Raw genomic sequence first — 21013 nt, 5'->3', positions numbered from 1 at the left:
ACCGAGCAATCTCAGGAAGAAGATACTCGATTTATGCCATGAAGGGCATCTAGGAATTAGCAAGACAAAAAACAGAGTAAAAATGTTTTACTGGTGGCCCGGCATCAGCATAGCTGTGGAAAGGGTGGTGAGGGACTGCACATTATGCCTCAATTCAGGCAAACCTGAAATCACCTTCAGACCACCCCTGCATCCCACTACCAGCCCCTCCATGCCATGGGAGAGAATGGGGTGGACATCATGGGTCCCGTTTAGGAACATGAAGAGCAAGTGTATGTAATCGTCATTGTTGACCACTTCTCAAAATGGGCCGAGCTCAAGTTCGTCACTAGACCAGATTCCATGGGTGTTGTCAGATTCTAAGATGATGTATTCACATGTGAAGGTCTACACAAACAGATAATTAGTGATAACGGACCACAATTCCTGACAGACACGTTCAAAACATACATACAGAGAAACCAGATAACTCACAAAACTACTTCAGTCTACCATCCCACAGGTAATGGAGCCGTTGAGCGCTTTAACACGGTTATCAAGGGCAGCATCCAACTAGCAAACAGCAACAAACTGGGTTGGAGACAGGAAATTCTCAAAACCCTATGGGCCTATCGCATCACACCGTGCGACACCACTGGCCACAGCCCATTTGAGCTCATGTGTAGCAGAACTCCCTTGTCCAAAGAGAATGTGGGGTGGGTCAAAGCTGCCAAATGTGTACACTGGTCAGCTGACCGTGTAAGAAGTAGATTGGTGCAGGCTCAAACCAGCTGTAAGACCAGGTATGACCAGAAGCATGGGTGCAAACCTGTAAAGCTTAGCGTTGGGGACACTGTCACGGTCAAGAAAAGTGGACACATAAGCAAAGGTAAAGACAGGTTCTCACAACCCCTATCCGTACGCAAGTATTTTGCAACTCAGCTCTCCTGAGCGATGGCAAGGTGTGGCACTTCTCTGCTCTCTCCTTATGCAAACCAACACCATTCCCATCAATCCGTCCCATGGAGACAATATTGTCAACAATCCAAGCACTTCTGCACACAGCAGAAGCATGACAGAGTGGTCTGATGAGGAGACCGACTTAGAGCCTCACACTTCAAATGCTGCACACACATCACCGTTGCTGCCCACTACCACTTCCGTGCACGAAAGACCCTTTCGGACCGACAAGTGTAGAGTAGGTAGAAGATTGCCCACCACCCCTATGCTGGATACCTCCACAGCCTTTAGTACAAGCAGAGCAGGTAGAAGGTTGTTACCTCCAGTCAAACTCTCAGATTACGTTTGTAAGTAGTTCATTTTGCATATTGTATGGTTCTCTACTCATGTAATTTATTGCATCTCTTTCTCACTAACTCTTTCCCTTCCCTTAGGAGGGAGATGTGTTGTGATTTGCACACTTGTGTCCCCTCTCAGACACCGTACTGCTGCATACTGGTCACCAGCTGTCAGTTTGGAATGTTGACAGTCGGTGACTGACGGAGCGGCTGTGTACCTTGCGCTCAGCACTTCGCGGAGCCCGTGTTGGTGAAGTTAATAAACAAGTTACTTACAACTCTACTGCGTGTCCAAGAAGAGTTCCTTACACACACACCTAGTTGCCGAAGTGCACAATGTGAAACAGGAAAAAAACTGGGCTCATTCCTGACTTCCGCCCTTGACCTTAGAGTGATCTCAGGCAAACATTTTATTTCAGCCTGCCTCGTTTTTCTTCACTACTGCATACGAGTGCCCTGAAATATGGGAGTTCAGGATGCGTTATGCAAAAACCTCGTGTTTCATTTAAATAGATTATCATTTTGCTCATGTATAATAAGAGTCTTGCCCGCAAATAAGGTGCACATGGCATCTGAATTGTCTCGCAGTTGACTAACATGATGCGTTGTCAGCAAAATGGGAGGGGGCTATAAATGCTTCTAAGTTGATGTTTAAGAATAATCACTTTAGATAAAACTACCTCTCAGTGTAGTGATATAATCTGATGCTCTAAACTGAAGCGCTTCTGTGAGTTAAAGAAAAACACTAGTTTGAAATTGGATAAACACTTAATTTACACGTTTTTTTAGCTCGATTTACATTAAACATTTTCATGCCCCGGCTGGCGCACGGGCCTTAAGAACCAAGTCAGAACTTGCCTCGGCTCTCCGTGATAATATTTTGGCTCGCCCGCCTCTGATAACGTTTGCTGCGTGATTTGAATACCAAACAGTTCGATAGCTCGGCTCGTGCTTTGGCTATTAGGGCCAACCCAGACCCGTGACCCACGCAGGTTTGGCTCGCTTGCACACATTTCAATAGCCCTGCCAGGTTGATAAAGGCAATATCTACCTGTGACAGACCCACTCCCTCGGGGAACCCCCTAGGCCGTCGAACGTGGCAACTAACGGTCCCAACCGCCCACTCCTCGTGGGCTCACGCGCGCACCATGGTACACGCAGCGGTAGCCAGGCTCCCTTCGTGCCACGCCAACGGCCTCCCGCCAGCCGGGCCCTCCCATTCCTCCTCGGACGGCGGAAGCAGCTGACGAGATCCTCCAGCAGGAAGAGGAGCCAGGCATCGTTTCCGGGAGGGAGGGATCAGCTGTTGCGCTAGCGGCATGGAGGCACCAGAGGCGGCAGCGCCGTGTGTGTAGCCTCTGCGAAGCCATGTCCGGTAGCGCCGCTGCCTCCTAGCCGCTGCCCGAGAGCGGTGCGCCCGGCACTCAGGCGGCGGCGGCGCGGCCGTGCATGGCGGCCCTGTCGGAGCTGGCCGTCAGATTCTCGCAGTCTGCCGCCGTCCGCTCGTACGTAGTCTTCTCCAAGGGGCTCTCCAGGACCCTGCTGATCTTCTTCGACCTGGCCTGGAGGCTCCGCATCAACTTCCCCTACCTCTACGTCATCGCGTCCATGATGCTTAATGTCAGGCTGCAGGTAGGCGGGCAGGGCACTTGTGCGGTGTGTTGTGGGGGGCTGAAGGAAGTAGACATGTCCAAAGGCATGTTTTATAAGATTATTGGTCTTTAAAATGTTTAAACCCGTGTACCCGATCCTCAAATACCTTCATTTTTATTTACTCCATAATATGATAAGATACTGCAAGCAAGCTGAAATTTCTAACAAACTTAGACAAAATGATAAGCAATTGCATTTTTTCAATTTGCCTTAATACATATATGCAATGTAAACGAAAGCAAGAAATATATTCCATGTGAGTTTGTTGGGTAGAGAGGTATTAAAACATAGCCCAAAGGCATTGTTCTGATACTTTGTTTCCCTCATAATCAATTATGTATGTGAAATTAAAAATATACCCAAAAGCATTGCTCCCCTTTTTAAAACCATTCACACGTCTAAAGTGGGCTCGTCCCACAGATTGAAAACCACTTTATTAGAAGGGTGGAATTCAGCTAATTTATAGGGTGAGCCTAGCCAGTATCTGGCGTGACCCTACGAGCCAAAGTATATATGCGCCTAGTGATCTAACCATAAAGAGTGGCATTAAAAAACACAGTAAAGCAAGGGGCCCAAACATCAACCTCATCCAAGAAAAGGTCTCCAGGTACCTTGTCCAACCCCGGAGCTTTGTGCTTCACAATTTTATTTATGGCTTGCATTACATCCTTGCAGCTATAGCTTGTATCTTCCTAGGGACCGCTAACTAAAGTAGATGTTCCAGTATAATTTCTGGCCAATTTATACCTGCCAAAGTAGTGTTTTTAATTGACGACCCAATATCTGCACTTGATTCCTGTGGGGGAATATAAGTTAGTGAAATGGGCAACCCATTCAGCCATCATAATATAATTTTCAACAGGAGTGGACCCCTCACCAGAGCCAGTGGAGATAATCTTCCAAGAGGCCTGAGTCTCCACTTTTGGCCGCAGCCAGCAGAATTTTCCATCTGATTCCCCCAATCGTACTTTGCTACTCGTGAAGCAAGATCGGACATAACATTTTAATCTCAAGCTAACTAGATGTATACAATTTCAGCTGTAGTTAGCTTAATGTGCAAAATTTCGGACATAAATATTAGTCTTGAGCTAACTAGATGTATAAAACTTCAGCTGTAGTTAACTAAATGTGCAAAATTTAGGCAGTTCATTCACTGTGCAAAGAGAGCAACATAGATACTGGGGTAATAGACTAAGACCCTAGGTGCATTGCTACCTTGAGTTGTCAAACAATATTCAGTCTTGAATAGCAACGTAACATATGTATCCTCTGAGGGTTGGTTCAGTGTGCAGATAGTCAATATAAACTCCATTCTTGGCTCTGAACATTTTTTAAGGAGCTTGCTGTTGCTTGGCTTATAAAGTGCCTAGTGCATTATAAATGAAAATGAGAGACTTTATTCACTTGATTTATTAAAGGTATCGGGTGCAGAGAAGCATGGTTCAGTGGTTAAAAAGTCCAGGTTTATATCTCTGTAAGAGTAGGACAGTGCCATGCTCGCTTGTTCTATAGACAGCCGGAGTGGTGGTTTACTGTTGGGCGTTGTGCTACAGCTTTTGGTACCGGGTCCTGATCATTTCAATATCCCAAGTGGCTGCATCGGCGCCCACATGTGAGGAGCATGAGGCTCAGAGGTCCCAGGCAACACAGGTGGGAGGTTTCCGGTTTTAAAGGGGGTATGCGAAGGGGACAAGACAAAAAGATATGCGGGTCGCTGGTTGAGTTTGTAGTGAGAGGTGCTTGTCTTACGTGCTTTTAATTCACGGAAGAGCAACACTGTGGGGTTCTTTTGATTGCAGTGATCAAGGTTCTTGGCCGCTTGTTCTCAGAAATTTTTCCCCTGCCGCCTCCATGAATCGTACGTAGCGACACAACAGCTGTGTATCTCCACCTCCAAAGCATGCCTTCACTGCTTGCCTGCAAGAACTTATCCCCTTGATTTTAAAGATGGGTTTCAGTAACAGTTGGCGTTCAAATTGCAGTTACCCACAGGTGCACAATAGGTGTAAGACACTCTCTTCCACTTCCCCACATAAGCGGCGGGTAGTCGGTGTCCGTAATCGTTACCAAGGAGGGATGTGCAGCAAGGTTGGTAGAATGCCCATTCGGAAGTGAAAATATTTTTCTTTCGTTCTTCTGTTGAATCTGGCGCCTAAGTAAGATTATGGGGCAGGCCTGGCATAGCTCTGCAGGACGAACCATCCGTGGACCCTTCCTTTAAGCGCTGCCTTGTCTTCCACTATAGACAACCTTTTCACTGTCTTGTATACAAGTTGTTTGAAAGTATTACGAGTCCCTGAGGCCTAGACGATTAATTGATGCTGTCAAATAGACCATAGCAAACACAAGAAGATGATGGACGGAGCGCTGAAACTTTTCAGTCACTCGCCCCCAGTCACAGATGTGGGTTGAATCCATCATCATTCTTTAGCTCACTTCGCCACCCCAGTTTAGACACAGCTATATGCAAATCAGTCTTGACCCTGTACCTCATTGGAACAGTCCAGCCCGAACTGCCAAGCCATGTCTTCCCTGGACCGGAAACAAGCATCCTGGGACCGGTTTCGGGATAACAGCCCTCATCAGCCAGGCTAGCTTGAATCCAGTGAGCAAGGGACCCACGTCTGGGCATACCCTGCCAACTTGGGGCGAACAAAGCAAACATCGGAAATGAAGGGTATAACTAAACCGGCCTTAACCCCATCCTCACACGCATGAATATAACAATTTAGTGTAGCCCCTTCTAGAAGCAGGGGCACATTTCTTTTTTCAATCTAGCCGGATGAGGTATCTTCAAGGCAGTCCAAATAATCACTCACACATTTTTAGGTCTTGTCTATGTGGCGCTTGCGCTGTCTCTTTGAGACATGCTGTATTCAGGATATGTGCATGAAGCTCCGCCCACTCTCCACCTATCTTTTTATTTGCCCCCTGTCACTGTCCAATGTAAATGGTGGCTTTTCATTGGTCAATAGGCTTATTAGTCCCTCCCTAGTACCGCCTTCTCTCGTCTTTTAACCTCCATTCCGGACACTCCCTATTACATATGTTGTTTCTCCCTATGTTTTAATTACAGCCTCGGAGCACAATTTTCTTAAATAGCTTTCTCCTGCCTGCAGGCAGGATACCTTTCCGGCAATGCTTTATTTTTTATTTCTTTTAACTTAACCAGCACAACAGGCCTCAGCTGGTTTGACTAGCTACAAGCTTTTCTGTAAACGGCTGCAAATTGTGGTCTTATCTCACTTCAAAGTGAGAGGATTTCCCCGTCCCTTAACCCCCTTCCGTCTCACTGCTTCAGCCATTCCCGTTCACCCACTTCCTTCCAGTGTGCATCGAGGCCCGGGCACCCATTCACTGGAGTTGTGCAACACAAGAACTGGCCTAGGCTGGAGCCCAGACTGCCTCCCAGGCTGAGCGAGCGCCCGTCCCATTATCTTCATCATGTGAGGGTTCCCTCCCCTCCTCCCAACATACAATAGCACATGTCCCACACTCAAAGTGCACCCGCAGAAGCTAGTCTACTTCCTTCATCCCATGGCGGCTGGGTATCACTTCTTTCTATTTTACATCCATAACTAATCCTCTCACCAGGCGTTAGTCTCATAGACCCATTCAGCCGTCCCATGCAAATGTGGCCTGCAAGCGTGTCTCAGAAGCTCACTGTGTCCTCTGCCATATGTCTCCCAAAGTGGCAACAGCAGGACCGCGGTAAATTCTTACTGGAATAACAAACATGGTTTCCTCAAATGACCATGCAGCTCGGAGATTCTTTTAATGCAGATGATGCTTCATGATCCCCCACCTATTTTAGTCTGTTTTTTTTTTTAGAGAATGCTTTCTCTAAAGAAACAATAGTTTTGAGAAGTTTTAGCAAGCAGAGCAGCGATGTGTGTCTGCTTATTAATCTCTTTTCTGTTTTAATGGGAACTAGCGCAACAAATACACTTCTTGATGGCATATATAGACAGAATTGTGGAAAATTTAGTTTTCTGAGTTATTGCTTAAAAGGGTGTTCTAACATTAAGATAAGCAAACCCCATTTAAGGCATCTACTGAAGGTATGCTATGCTGGTTCTGTCTCCTTGCACACTGCTCTCTTTGGTATTGGAGTCGCAGATCCACAGGGTCTGCTGATAACCAATGCACAGGGCAGCAGTATTTGTACATGGTTGAATGGTGTCGTACAGAAAATTATGCCCCAATGTCCCCAATTGCGCCTGATCCTCTCTCCCATGGCGCCTGCAATGTCACAGATGGACTGACCTACATTGGGGATAAATATAACTGGACTGTGGGTTTCTGGAAGGGCAGGCAGGAAGATATGTCTGATAAATGCAATTAAAATGCAGTACTCCTGTTTGCAATGCATTGCATCTTAGAAAAGAACAGGACGGCGGTGTGGTTGTTTTACCCATCATTGTTTCCTGACGGCCGCTTGCAGTCATGCTTCACAGGTGGGCCGTGTCGCATCTGCAGACATCCCCCTAGGCAGGGTGCACTTAAGCATAGAAGCTGGGTAGAAACCCTCATGTACAACTGCAGGGTAAGGATTGCTGGTCCTGGACTCTAGGGAACTTTCATATCTAGGTGCAGCCTATCTTCTGGGCTCTAAAGAGATTCTCACTCCTAGCTACAGCCATCCTACAGGGCTCTAGGAACCTATCATCCTGGGTGTTTCTTACCAATATATCAACTAGGCAGCTAGTCTCCACAGGTACAACTCTCCTCCAATTCCACTGGGACAGAATAACCTCACCAAGGATATCAACTCGCCTACTCAGCACTAGGATCAATTAACTCTAGTTCTAAGCAAGAGATGGATCCATCTCTTGCTTAGCACTAGAGTAGCTCCTCCTGGTCCCAGTCGAACTGTCCTTTTGACAACCATCTACATCCATCTGTCCGTTACCCACCCACTGTCTTCCCAACACACACCTCCGTCCATCCATCTATTTCCCATGCAGGTGTATAATATGCAAATATAAATATGTACCTAGTAGGGATTAAAGATGGGTGACAAGCATGCACTATATTTGCTACATTTAAATGCACATACCAACAATGTAACTAAACACACTCCTACACAAGCATGCACGCACAGACATCCAGTTGTGTTTAGTGCATTCTGGAGCCGGCACTACAACCATTTCAGGCTTCGAAATCAGCATATTCATTCTTTGCTGCATGCTGAAGTCGGCATATCTTAATGACGACGACCTATCTTTGCACCAGCATATTTTGACGTCTGCCTATCTTGACATCAGTATTCCTTAATGTTGGTGTATCTTGACATCAGCATATCGTAACATCAGTATATATTGGTGTCTAAGCATCCTGATATTGGCTATCTATTCTATGAAGCTCTCAACTCTATGTATCCACCATGCCACATAATTCCACTACACAAATCCACTCCACAAAATTCCACAACTAACAATTCCAATCCAAGCCACATAATTCCACTCCACACCACTTACATCCATTCTACTCCAAACCAAAACACTTGGGTAAAAGGCGTTGTCATTTGCAACGCAAATAGCAAATGCGAGACCTATTGGCATTGCCAATGCTTGTTCTACTTGAGATAAGTCAGGACATGATGCAGATTCCCTACTTTTTAATTTCCCAGGCATCAGACTGGATCCGGAAAGTTTTGCGTGAGCAGCACCTCTGCACGTGCCGCCGGTTGGCTCCAATTTGGCTCTGTGTGGCGAAAGACGTTATGTCACTGTCACGTATAGAGGCGCCACACAGGCAATGTCAGCAGTTTTGCTCGTTGAAGTATCCGAGGCAGCTATCGCTCGGCATAGCTTTTCGTAACAAGTTGAGCTCAAGCCTTCTTTCCACCTCTACCGCTTCTTCCCAGAGTTCTCAAGAAGATCAAGAATGACCGGGCCCAAATCATTCTTGTGGTTCCGGACTGGGCATGGACCGTTTGGTATTCAGTGCTTCTTCGAATGAGCATCAATCCTCCCATGTCTCCCCGCTCTGCGGACTCATTTATAGTACTAGGGTTGCTCCCTTTGCGGGGCCCTAGTTTTAACACACACACACATCATTTCACTTCATCACTCTATCACTCTGTGCTTCTGCCATGGAACAAGTTAAAAGTAACTGACGTCCGCGCACCTGGGTGGTGCCTATATAGGTGACCGTGAAGTAACATCTGGCACCGAGGCCACACGGAGCCTCCAGACAGCGCAAGCCGGGGTACTGCTCACGTAAATGTTTCCGGATCTAGTCGGACGTCTGGGAAATTCAAATGTAAGGAATCTACAGCTAGAAACTGTCTCTACTGTGATACCGAAAATAAGTACCTTGTTCTTTAATCCCATTAAGTCAATAAATGTCAGCTAAAGCACAGTATCTGTTATATATGAGAATTCCATAATTTTGGATTGTATTCATCCCTGTGGCCCTGTATTAACCCCTTGTTCCCTGTCCCCCAGGTTGGACAGTAGGTTTGTTAAAGTCCCAGGGGCACTAATGCAATATTAGTATTGCTCCACTGATTATTCTCCTGGCCAAAGAAAAGTTGCTTTACAACACAAGGTGATCTGAAGTTTATAATAATGCAGTCTCTTTACCTATCATTTGAGCCTGCATCACCAATCCACCCCACCCTTCTTGTTAGCAGAATATTATAAGCCATAGCTTGCAGTAAATTCATGGTACAGCCCAGCCAATTCAAAGTCTTGTTAGATAGTTCTGCCTGAGACTCTCTTTGGTCCAGTCTCGGTGGCAGAACGCCGGTGAGGGCCGCCACGTAAGGGCATGACGCTGGGTGTAAATTAATAACTGCATAAAAAAATAAGTATCCTTTCCATCCCTCATTATTCAAAGCCCGGTTTGAGTTTTTAGTTTTGCGGCTGCTGTTCAATTTCAAGCTATTGGAATCCACCCGGGAACAAGGGGGTGTATCGGCCACAGAACCTAGGTGAGACCTCAATGATTTTACTTGTTGTTGCGCTGCGGGGCCCTCCCTGCCACTTAATCTTGCTGCGGAGGGAATTCCGGGGCTCTGGAAATAAGAATCCCAAATTTGTCATTGATTGCTCAATGGCATCCAACCAATGCAATATAAGGGAATAATTCTGCCTGCAGAAAGGCTGATATTTTTTTCCACACAGCCTCCAAGGATTCAGATGAACCGTTCAACAGCTGTCGGTTGAACTGTGCTACAGATTCTGCAGGCCGCCGCCTTAAATCTCTCTTCGAATGTTTAGTCGCTGCTGGCATGATCAAACTGTCAAATGAGCCAGAGATTGCAGATAGTGAAGATGATGTGGGCGTGCCTAGGTCTCGTGCGGCTAAAGGTGTCGTTGGGCAGCCTAGTGTGCTTGGAGGAGGAATGGATGAAGAAGAGCTATCAAGGATTTGGAGCGGGTTTGCGTGTCCCATCCCAGATAAGGAACCGAGTGAAAGTCTGCGCTCAGTGAGGTCTCGTTACAAATGACACTCGCCGCATCATCCTGTCTATTAAGGTTACTTTTCCATGAGGAAGCGAGACAAGGCAGCAATCTCCCTGCTTTCTTTTTACTATGAGAGTCAAGACTTGGGGCAGGGCAAAGCAAAGTCGTACAGCTTTTGGGCCAAATTATTTTCAAAAAGCCCCGTACTACGAGCCTGCAGGCGAAAGGGGAGTGGTCCAGCCCAGCCTCCGACGGGCGTGGACATGCCCGCCCTTGGCCCCGGCTTTGCCAGGGTGCGGATCGCGCGCACGTCCTGCGATGCAGGACTCGGCAATTCTCTTAACTCCTTCCGTGCTCATGACGGAACCACGCCGTCATGAGCCACGGTTGCCGTGTGCTCATGACGGAGTGGTTCCGTCATTTGGCGGCCGCGCCGCCCACGCGGCGCTAATTCCCCGCCTGTGCGGGCGATTAGCGCAGTGGGCGGAGTCATGACGGAACCACTCCGTCATGAGCACAGCCCAACCGTGGCTCATGACGGCGTGGCTCCGTCATGAGCACCGGGCCACCGCGCTGCCCCCCCCCCCCGCACCCCCCAGCGCTGCGGCGGAATTTCCGCCGCAGCAAAGGGGTTAATAGTATCACCCAATTGATAACAGCTGGTAATATATTTTTTATCTGTTATAAAATTTGTTTTGTTAATCTAAGATAATAGCTACACGGTGGCAAGGGCAACCTCCTGGAGCGCAATACCTGCTGGTAGAGGGAGTCCCAAGCGCCTTAGGGACACGGAAGGTTTTTATTGGTGCATAGAAAACATAGCATATGATATCCAGTATGTTTAGATCTGGGACACAGCCCAATTGTCTGTAAGTGCTATTACTTAAAATATACACAGATTGGGATTTAGCTCAGCCTCCTTAAACTATTGGCATATTTCGATCAACCTCTTCCATTCTTAGTGTTAACAAATTGTCAGTCACATTTTCTGTTAGCCCAGTGTTGTATTTCTCTCTCACATTATACTATTTGCAGTTTGATGTGTTATTTTCCCTACAGTGATTTGCTTTTTGGCATTACATTTTGCATCTTAAAGCTGCACCCAACCAATGCAGGTATTGTCAAATTCAAAACTGCTACCACTAATACACCCACCATTAATTTCACCAGTAACTCTTACCCAAACACCAATACCACCAGTACCTCAAACATCACTATCACTTATTTGCAAAGGTAATGCGTCTGGCCTTATGTTATATGGAATGGAAACATGATTTTGCTTGCCTGTGTTTGTATACACTGTCGCAGTAAATCCAGACATGTTGGCTTTGCTAGTTCTTGGTATAGTTAGCTAAACTATTTTCTGTTTGTAACTGTGTTCGTTGCTTTGCATCTGTATGTGAAATAATTAGCCTATTTTGTAAACCAACAGAGAATTAAGCTTTCTGTATGTCTAAGTACTAAGAAACTTTCACAACACAATGCAATCTCAACAATTCTATTAGGTAGTTTAACATCAAATTATTTACAATAGTAGCTGACACTCTTATGTGAACCCGCAGTCTGTATCCGTACTAAAAGTTAGTAGCTGGTGCAAACTCTTTAGATCCAGCTACAACAGATCCCTATTCTGTCACGTCACTATTCTGTCAGAATGCATACAATGTTGAATTTGTGTGCACTTCAACCTTGTTCAGTTTGAAGCCTTTTCAAGTTAGTTAGCCTGTAGGCGTAAGTATTTAAAGGAGTCTTTATTTCAGTTTAGTTTCAAATCTTTATTGTTCTTATTTATCCAACAGAAAATAGTAAAATCATCCATTACAGCCAGTTTTACCAGCCAACAAGTTTCTTCTGAATAGGAACTTTCCTGAGGAGAATGTAGTTCCAAGTACTTTTAATTCTGAATGCATCTAGTAGGTCAATATGATCCAATTAGATCTATCTATATTACCTTTTCAAAAGTCCAATGATTGACGACAAATCATTCTTATCCATATCAGAGAAGGTATGTAAGTTCTGACAGTTTTCAAAACGGTATAGTAGCCGTGATGTCCTCTGTATTAATATGTTAGGTTGAACCCACAATTCCATGTGTCCTCCTAATTAATGGTAGACAGGAGGTTCAGAACTGTTTTGAAAACTGTTTCTTTGGATAAATAAAAACAATAAAGATTTGTAATTGAACTGAAATCAAGACTCTTAGAAATAATTACGCATTCGAACTTACTGTAGCCTGAAAAGGATTTAAACTGTATGAGATTGCTGAGTGCACACATTTATTCAAAATTCTATAAGGAAGGATTATCAGTTGCTGGGTGTATTTCTTTGAAGTCATGGAATTGTAGGTTAATTATTTTTTTTTCTTTTCTTTTCTTACAGGTGCATATAGAAATCCACTAATATGCTGAATCATTAGATGCGTTATATAACTAATTAATTGCCCACACTACAATCAGTTTTATTTGTAAGTGTTCTAAATACAACAGAAGATGGATGGAACACCCACCGCAGATATATCAATTGTGCACGTAAAGGAACATAAGGAAGACTGTCTGACAAGTAAACAGTGTGAAACTAGTAATTTTACAAGTGACAAAAATACTTGTGGACAGAATGCTGTCTCTGAACTTCAGGGACCGGATGTTTCACTAACTAAGTTGGAAGTTGATTCCACTCACAGTTTACATCAAGAACTTTGTCCACCAGAGCTTGAAAATGCTGCTTTTAGGAAGCGATTGCCCTACATATTTAAGAAAAGGCCTAATTTGTCTCAAGAGGGTATAGCCAAATATTCAAAAAGACCTGGTCTGGAGGATTCCACAGCTCCTTGTTTGCCTCCTACAAATGAAACTTTCAGTGAGATATTTTGTTACATCCATAGTTCTTCCGTAACAGACTGGCTGGAGAGTGCTTACATATCAATGACTATGCTAAGGAGGTGGTGTGATACAGAAGATAATTTTGTACAATTTGCACATTTCTGGCTCTCTGACGTACCATATCCTCAAATGCTGAACCTGTTAGCTCTGGAAGTTGGGATTATTGAGGATGAATTCTATTTCGCATTTCGTAAAGCATTATATTCCGGTGTATTAAAGCTATCTGATTTGCAGGGCATCCGTTCTGCAATATTGACTGAATATCCAGAAATGCTGTCAGGCCGAAGGGGCCAGTGTCTTTTTCTAGACTATCTGACCCTCATGTCTTCAGAGAACTCAATGGAATACAAGAACATGCTTTCCAATGTGAAAAACGCAACAAATGATCCTCAGATAACACAGGTGTTATTAGCAATGCGAGCGTATGCACTATCTAGTGTTTGGCATGCTGTAGTTCAGGTAAATACACAGTACTATTGCTGAAAAGACTAAGAATGCATTTTTCTCATGCTGAAAAGCGAAATTAACGTTAACAGGATTATCAATGACTGGTTAAACTTGAATGGAAATTGTGACTTGATTATCATTCGTCTCTGTGTCTCAAGTAATCAAATATTATAGGATTTCTCTGAGCATGCCCGATGGAATTGATTTTGTATAACACAAGGGTATTTAACAATTTCATTTCCAAAATTCAGCACATTTAGTTCTTATTTTTAAGGGGTACTTTTTTATTAGAAGACATTCTATAGGGGATGCAAGTAGCAGAGATAGTGTTCACCCCCACCCCGCCCCCACTTCTGCACTGCATTATTTCTGCCTATAAAATAGCACCTTCGCATGAGCACCCTGTTTATTCTGCATAATAATTTTCCCACTTTGACTATTCCTGAACTTTTTTAGTCATACTGGTTTAGGAGTATATATCCTGTTGATGGTCGACAGTTCAGAATTGTGATTTGTTAGTGCAGATATTTGCAGCGGAGCATATACCTGATAACTACTTTTGAGATGAAATGTCGTTCTGTGTAAAAGATACAAGTTAGACCATACTTTTATTTTTAACTGTAATTGGAATGCCCAGCATTAATATATAGCTAATCTAAGAAAAGAGTACTGCCATGAGGGCTTTTAATATGAATGTTTAGGCCAACAGTTCACTATAATCTTTCTAACATTTTACACAACTTTCATTCTAGTGGATGAAACTAAAAAGGAATTTTATTTCTGGATTAAATGCTAAGGAAGCTCTTTTCCGCACTCCGGTTTTCCCAACGTTTTATAAAAAATAAATTTGGCGGCAATCTTAACAAAAATCGCGTTTTTCCTTTTCAATTTCCATTTTTTTAAAATTATTTCCATTAAGAGTATTGTTAAATTCTACACTTTTCATGCCTGGTTACATTCTGTCTTGGAGAGCGTCAGACCTTAAAGATAATATCTCATTCTCAACCTTTTTATTAGGTCTCACCTGAGCCAGCGCATGCGATGCTCTGGCGAGACTTTTAGTAAGTGGGCTTTAAAAAGCTCCCCACACACTCTTGATTGTGGCATAAAGCTTGCGGTTACGCGCACAGTTAAGCGCAGAGGTGCCATCTGGCTTTCCTCTCTCATTCTTCATGGCTCATTAAGTGCATCGCTCACCACTCGCCAGACATGCCCCCCCCTTTTTTTTTTTTACTTTTAGTGCGAGGCGCGCGCACGCATGCACACACCACTCGCGTGCTTGTTTTCTTTTTTGTCCAACATAGACGGCTGCGCCTTAGTTCTTCTGGGCAGTTTGCCGAACTGTAAGTAGCGCTCACCCTTAATTTTAAACAATGCCAAATGTTGGGAGATGTGGCAACATCCATGCTGATCTCCTATCTCCACTGTGTGTTAGCAGTAAGACTGCAGCTACAGGTCTGATGCGCTCCTCCTGAAGCCGAGCACATGCACAGCCAGGGAACAGAGAGCGCGCGTTAGCCAGAATTTGCATTTACTTCACAACAGTCGATGCAAGAACAAAGCCTTGCACTGTGGGGGGGGGGCGCTTTCAATTCAGTGGTTGCATTTGAACGAGTACTATCAGTACAATCGTTAGTTGCCAACACTCATACAATGATGTACATGTTTAGTAAAGCTTTGAGCCCCCATTTGTTTTCACCGCCTCGTCTGCTTGCTAAGTAAAACACAGGGCTTCTACATGGAGACAAACCCAGCTCATCCCATTGGTCCTGTAACTCAAAGCTCTGCCACACTTTCCCACCGGGCGCCTATTAGAAGCCGCACTTTGTACTGTTGCCAGCCGGTGCTGAGCCTGGTGGCGTAGGGAGCTCATGGTCTGCTGGGAGTTCTCGTTGAGTGATGTCATCGCGTTCTTCTTAAAGCTGAAGGGTGCATATGATCACTGATCTGCAGTCTCTCTCTCTGGATTCTTACACCCACAATGTTATTATGCAGTTTTATGTAAAGTGTACTAATGGAGCAATTTATAGGAGCTTCAAATTACATTACACAAGGTCAGATATATATTTTTTTTAAACATACGTGGCGATCATGTGATTTGCTCAAAATCACTAGGTGATGAGCATAAGCTAGGACTCGAACCTGGTTCTCCGGTTCCTAAGTCAGCAGCTCTCTTGCCCAACATTGTTCTGCTTGCAAAATAAACGTGCAGTGCTTGCTTTCATGTGCAAAGTTTAATTCTATGCTCCATTTTAAAAGCCTCTGTATATTGTGTACATTGAATTGCGCAGATCAAGAATTTTCAAACTGCAACCAAGTCATTTATCAATATGCATTTGTCGTACCACAATGCATGATGGAAGTTTGAGCTATTGGCATATTATTATTTGCAACGCCAATAGATTAAACTTTCAGTTATATGAGACCTATTGTATTGAAAATGCTTGTTCATTTTGTTTTTGTTGCCATCCACCGTGTTCTTAATCTAGAATAAATATTAACATCTGTCTAAAATCCACTCCATCTCAAATAATTGAGTGTTTTTGTAAAAGCTATTGTGGAGATGGTTTCAGCACACCTATATAGTAATATTATATGGTAATATATCGCATTTCCTTTACAATTATTCAGATGATTTTTCTGAAAATCGATATAGCATATTTTGAGGGTGGCTGAATATTTGTCAGACCTATTGCGCTTTAATGTATGAATGCTTTCCAAAAATACTAACCCATGAAGCTCTTTCTAATTCTTTCCTTAATTCAACATTGTTAAGGAAGTTAATTTTCAGTATTTCACCCTTTTTTTTTTTTTTTATTCTTTGGGGTCATCAGTTTTTGCATGCTTATTGAACTGATTATTCTTAGAGCTTGGTGGCTCTAAACAAAGAATGCACTTTTCCTAAGAATAACTTGCTCTGTTACTTTTTACTGTCCGGTGTGTTTTGTCTGAAGGAAGCACTACATTATGGAACCATTTAAAAGTTACTTTGATATGCTTTTTAAAAATGTTTACATTAAGGCTTTGCATATTTCAGTGATATAAATGAAAGGTAAGATTGGAAGACATTCTCTGAAAATAACAGTTAAATTGCTTCAAATCAAGTGAAGTTTGAGCACAGGGAAAACTAGGATGTTTTGTAAGCTAGACTACTCGTACATGTTAGCTAAATTGCTCGGTGTTACCCAATAGTTTTTTTAAGTTATTATTTTTAAACCTACAATATCCATATCAGTCAGAGAAGTGCCCTGGGTTGAACGTTTAAAAGAGAAACTGCAACCAGGAAGTTGCATCAGGCTGGCATTAAAATGGACAATTTGCTTCGCCCCTTTAAGGCGCTCAAGGGACTGGACTTATCTCACCACGTGCAGTAAGGCTATTGAGACCGTTTGATTTTTCCACTCATGTAGCATAGATACAAGAGTACTACTACCTTGGTCAATTTTTTTTTTTACTGAAAGCAGGTGTTTTTCTTGGGTCTTTTGTTCTCCCGTTATGGTTTTAGAAGTTCATTGCTTATTAAAGCAAGTTTCTATGAGTTAGAAACAGTAATTCAATATTTCTGTGGAGGTATTTTAGTCCTTCTCCATTCTAGCCTTTGGTGGCAACATGTGTGAATAAAGTGGGGAGTAGGAGGGGAGAAGCAGATTAAGAAATTAGTACCTGACTAACAGCACGAGTACTGAATGGACCACAGAAGGATACTAAGCTAAATCAATCAGTAGTTTGTCCATGCTCCACACGAAAGAAGAGGAAGTGAAGCTGGCATTCACTGGCCAATAAGGACACAACATGGAAGGGTGACAGTGAAACTGTTGAATGTTAAGGAATGGGCTAGCTCTAAGCCTATTTTAATAAACAAGCCATCTCGCAAGCAAGACCTAAAAAGGATGATCGCAACATCTGAATGACCAGATTCTCAAAGCGAATAAGAGATGTGACCTTTGTTTGAAGATGTCAGTCATACAGCAACATGTTACTATTTGCTCCTTCAGGCACATTGGGGGAAACCCTTTCCGCTCCTTACACATGAAATGATGGGTTCACCCTTCTGCCACCTGCATGTTTGACTTGATCTCTTTTGTGCCTCTTCATTGATAATCGTAAATGCTTGAAGAGTACCACCCATGTGCTTGGGATGGTGAACACTTAAAAAATCTATTCGGATTAAAACAAAAGCCTAATAGAATCCAAATCTGATTTATAAGTAGCCCGTTGCATGGAAACTAAACATTGCTACTGTATACTAAATGAAAACTTGAAGAAGCTGAGGAAACTGCAGCCAGATATGCATTGCCATTGAAAAGTTGAAATTTGACACTGTTCCCTGGCTTAAGGAGTAAATAGCTTTCCATATATCATCATACTTTATACTTGCAGTTGCTACAGTTCTGTGTTCTGGCTCCTGTGAGAAGGTTACCTGAACACCAGACATTCATTCTAGGTTTCTACTGGACAGCGCATGCACTGTCTTTTAAAAAAAACTTTTTTTATTTTTGAGACCTTTTGTTTTCTATTAGTGGGTTTGGAGGCTGCCTGTTTCTTACCATGGACGCTTTACTTATCATTCCACTGCTCATTTTTAGGCACTACTTTTTCTGTTAGTTTAAGCTCTTTACCAGAGTCTGTTTTTACAGTTGCTTCCTTTGTGTACTTCTCACCCCTCAGTTTTCCTTCCAACCTCACTGGTCCATGTTGCTTGCCCCCAACCGTCCTCCGTGTTGCTTGCCCCCACCTAATGTTCCCTCCCTCCCTTCCTGGTCCGTATTTGCCCCACCCGCTCCCCTTCTCCCTCCCTGGTTCATGTTGCATGCCCCACCCACTCTCCTCCCTAGTCCATGTTGCTTACCCCTCACTCTCATCCATGTTGCGTGATCCTCCTTCCCCACCCCACCCTACCTCGTTCATGGTGCTTGCACCCATCCTCACTTCCTCATATGTTGCTTGCCCCCACCCTCAGTTACTTTCTCATTGGTGTTGCATGCCCCCACCCGCCCTCTTCTTCTTTGCTTGACCCCGCTTTCCTGCATTCCCTCACACGTCACTTGCCCCCACCTCAAATTCCACCGTTGTCTGTGTCATTGCTTGCCCCCCCCTTTTCCCCACCATAATAAAAAAAGCACTGTAACGCAAGCACCATCTGCAGGGATGGCACTTTTTTTCTCCACATTATAAATTTCGGCCGCTGCTGTACAACATGGCTAAATATTGACATATCCAATAGCTCCCATCTCATAGCCCAGACCTATTGGTTTTACCAATGCCTGTTTAATCTTGTGGCTGGATTTTTCTGGCAACATTCAATTATTTGGATTTACACTGTATGCCTTTGAGAGTCCGGGGCGCCTTTAAAAAGTTTCCTGAGTTGAAGTTTGTTTAGTTATTTTTATCCACAAATGCTTCCTTTTTGGGTTGAGCCTGGGCAGCGCATGCACTGCTCTGCGAGCATGCTGTATTCGAGTATGTACTTAAAACCCTGTCCATATTTTTCATTGGCTTGTGTCAGTGTCCTTTGCAAATGCTGGCTTCTGATTCAATAATAGGCTTGTTAGTCCTCCTTGGTACCGCCTTGTCTTCATTTGTAACCTCTCATGAGGACAGGCCCTTTTACTTCTGTTGGTACACAGTATGGTTATTTTAGTCTGTAAGCACTATTTTCTTTAATGAGTTGCCACTAATCCTTTATAGGCTCCGGAGTAGCATGCCACTTGCCGAAAAAGCACTTTAACACATCATCAGGGTTAGCAAGCGCTATATAAATGCGAACCTTTTTACCTCTTCTACCCCTTCGCTATCCTTCTTAATCCAAATAACTGACTAAGATATCCACCACTCAAATTACTTTCATATTTCACTATACTAATTCGCCACCAACACTGTATGGGTTCCAGAGTTAGCGTGTTACTTGCCTAGCAAGCGCTATATAAATGCAAACCTTTTTCCCTCTTTTATCCCTCCACTATTCTTCTCAATCCAAACAACTGACTAACATATCCACCACTCCAATTACTTTCATATTTTCTCTATACTTATTCACTACTAATCGTCTATGGGTTCCGGAGTAGCGTGCTACTCGCCGAAAAAGCGCTTCGACACCTCATCAGGGGTAGTAAGCACTATATAAATGCAAATACAGTATAGTACATTGTCTGGTACTGCAGGCACGACGGGCTTTCCTGCAACATTCACCGTGCCATGCGCGCTTTCACTTTCAAAGCAGCTCGAGACAATCATGGCCACTTCTTTGCAATAAAATAGGTCTCTCATTTATGCGAGTTTGAGCTCTTGGCATTAAAAATGACAATAGTTTACACTCACAAATGCAAGACCTATTGCATTGCAAATATTTTTCTGTGAAAGTACCACATACGGCACTTTTGCTTTAAATTTGGCCACGCCCCTTTCTTTAGATGAGCCGTGTCTAAAGAAAGGTGCGCGGCTGTAATTAAAGTGAAACCACAACATGGGGCACTTAAAAAAATAAATAAATAAATAACCATCTGTTTGTCAACTTGACAAACAGATGCTTTTTTTGTAAAAGTGCCCCATACGGCGCTTTCACTTTAATGGTAGCCGCACGCCTTTCTTTAGACGCTGCTCATCTAAAGAAAGGAGTGTGGCCAACCTTAAAGTAAAATCGCGGAATGGGCGCTTTCCAAAAGCTGCATTTGCAATGCAATAGGTCTTGCATTTGCGAGAGTTTAGGTTATTGTCATTTACAATGCCAATAGCTCAAACTCGTAAAGGCTAGACCTATTGTAATGCAAATGCTTGTTTTGTCAAGTGCCCAAGGAAAGTGCCACAGGAAAATGCTGCAAATGACCAACCTTTGCTAATATATAGAATGCTTCAGAGATAGTCATTCAATGGAGGAATTTGATTTTTGCATACAAATCTCCAAAAAAACAAACCAGGACATGCTAGCAGTCCACCATGATAAGAAGGTAGGAAGCTGTCTTGAAGGGTCAGTAGTGCAGCAAGATAGAGGAATGGGCTGTGTGACCAGCGAAGTGGCTCCTTTTGCCTTAGACCAGCACCATATCTGTATGGGCTCCCATAGAAGTAGATCGAGGGATAGGGAAAAAGCCCAAAATACCAACATTACTGCTCTACGTTGATGGTTTTGAGGTCAATGAAAGGAACAACTGCAACCTGTACACCTTTAGAAACTGAAATGTTTTTCAAGAAGAGACACTATTTTACATCAAGAACACATTCAACATTAAGACATCCATTGGAAACTTCGATGTTGAGTCACCTGGATTCTACACAGACATCGCTGCCAAAGTTGTCACAAAGGAAATCACCAATGATGACCCACTGAAAACTACTGTTCTTAAAT

The 21013-nt window shown here is 43.6% G+C and overlaps 2 protein-coding genes across 2 annotated transcripts in view; both read left to right on the top strand.

The window, feature by feature from the left end:
• The first annotated feature begins 2227 nt into the window (after positions 1-2227).
• SMIM10L3 (small integral membrane protein 10 like 3) lies at positions 2228-16189 on the top strand. The gene is made up of 2 exons (XM_085629023.1): positions 2228-2909; positions 12725-16189. Exons 1-2 carry the CDS (start codon positions 2727-2729, stop codon positions 12743-12745), a joined length of 204 nt encoding a protein of 67 aa, XP_085485149.1. The 5' UTR covers positions 2228-2726; the 3' UTR covers positions 12746-16189.
• The window catches only part of LOC146796448 (uncharacterized), a 174902-nt gene continuing 166723 nt past the window's right edge, over positions 12835-21013 (top strand). Inside the window, exon 1 of the mRNA XM_085629024.1 lies at positions 12835-13683. Coding sequence (XP_085485150.1) covers positions 12835-13683 — 849 coding nt within the window. The remainder of the gene's footprint in view (positions 13684-21013) is intronic.

Source organism: Triturus cristatus, chromosome 10 (assembly GCF_964204655.1).
Source record: "Triturus cristatus chromosome 10, aTriCri1.1, whole genome shotgun sequence".
NCBI classification, from domain to species: Eukaryota; Metazoa; Chordata; class Amphibia; order Caudata; family Salamandridae; genus Triturus; species Triturus cristatus.
This window is presented reverse-complemented; position numbering and strand designations above follow the sequence as displayed.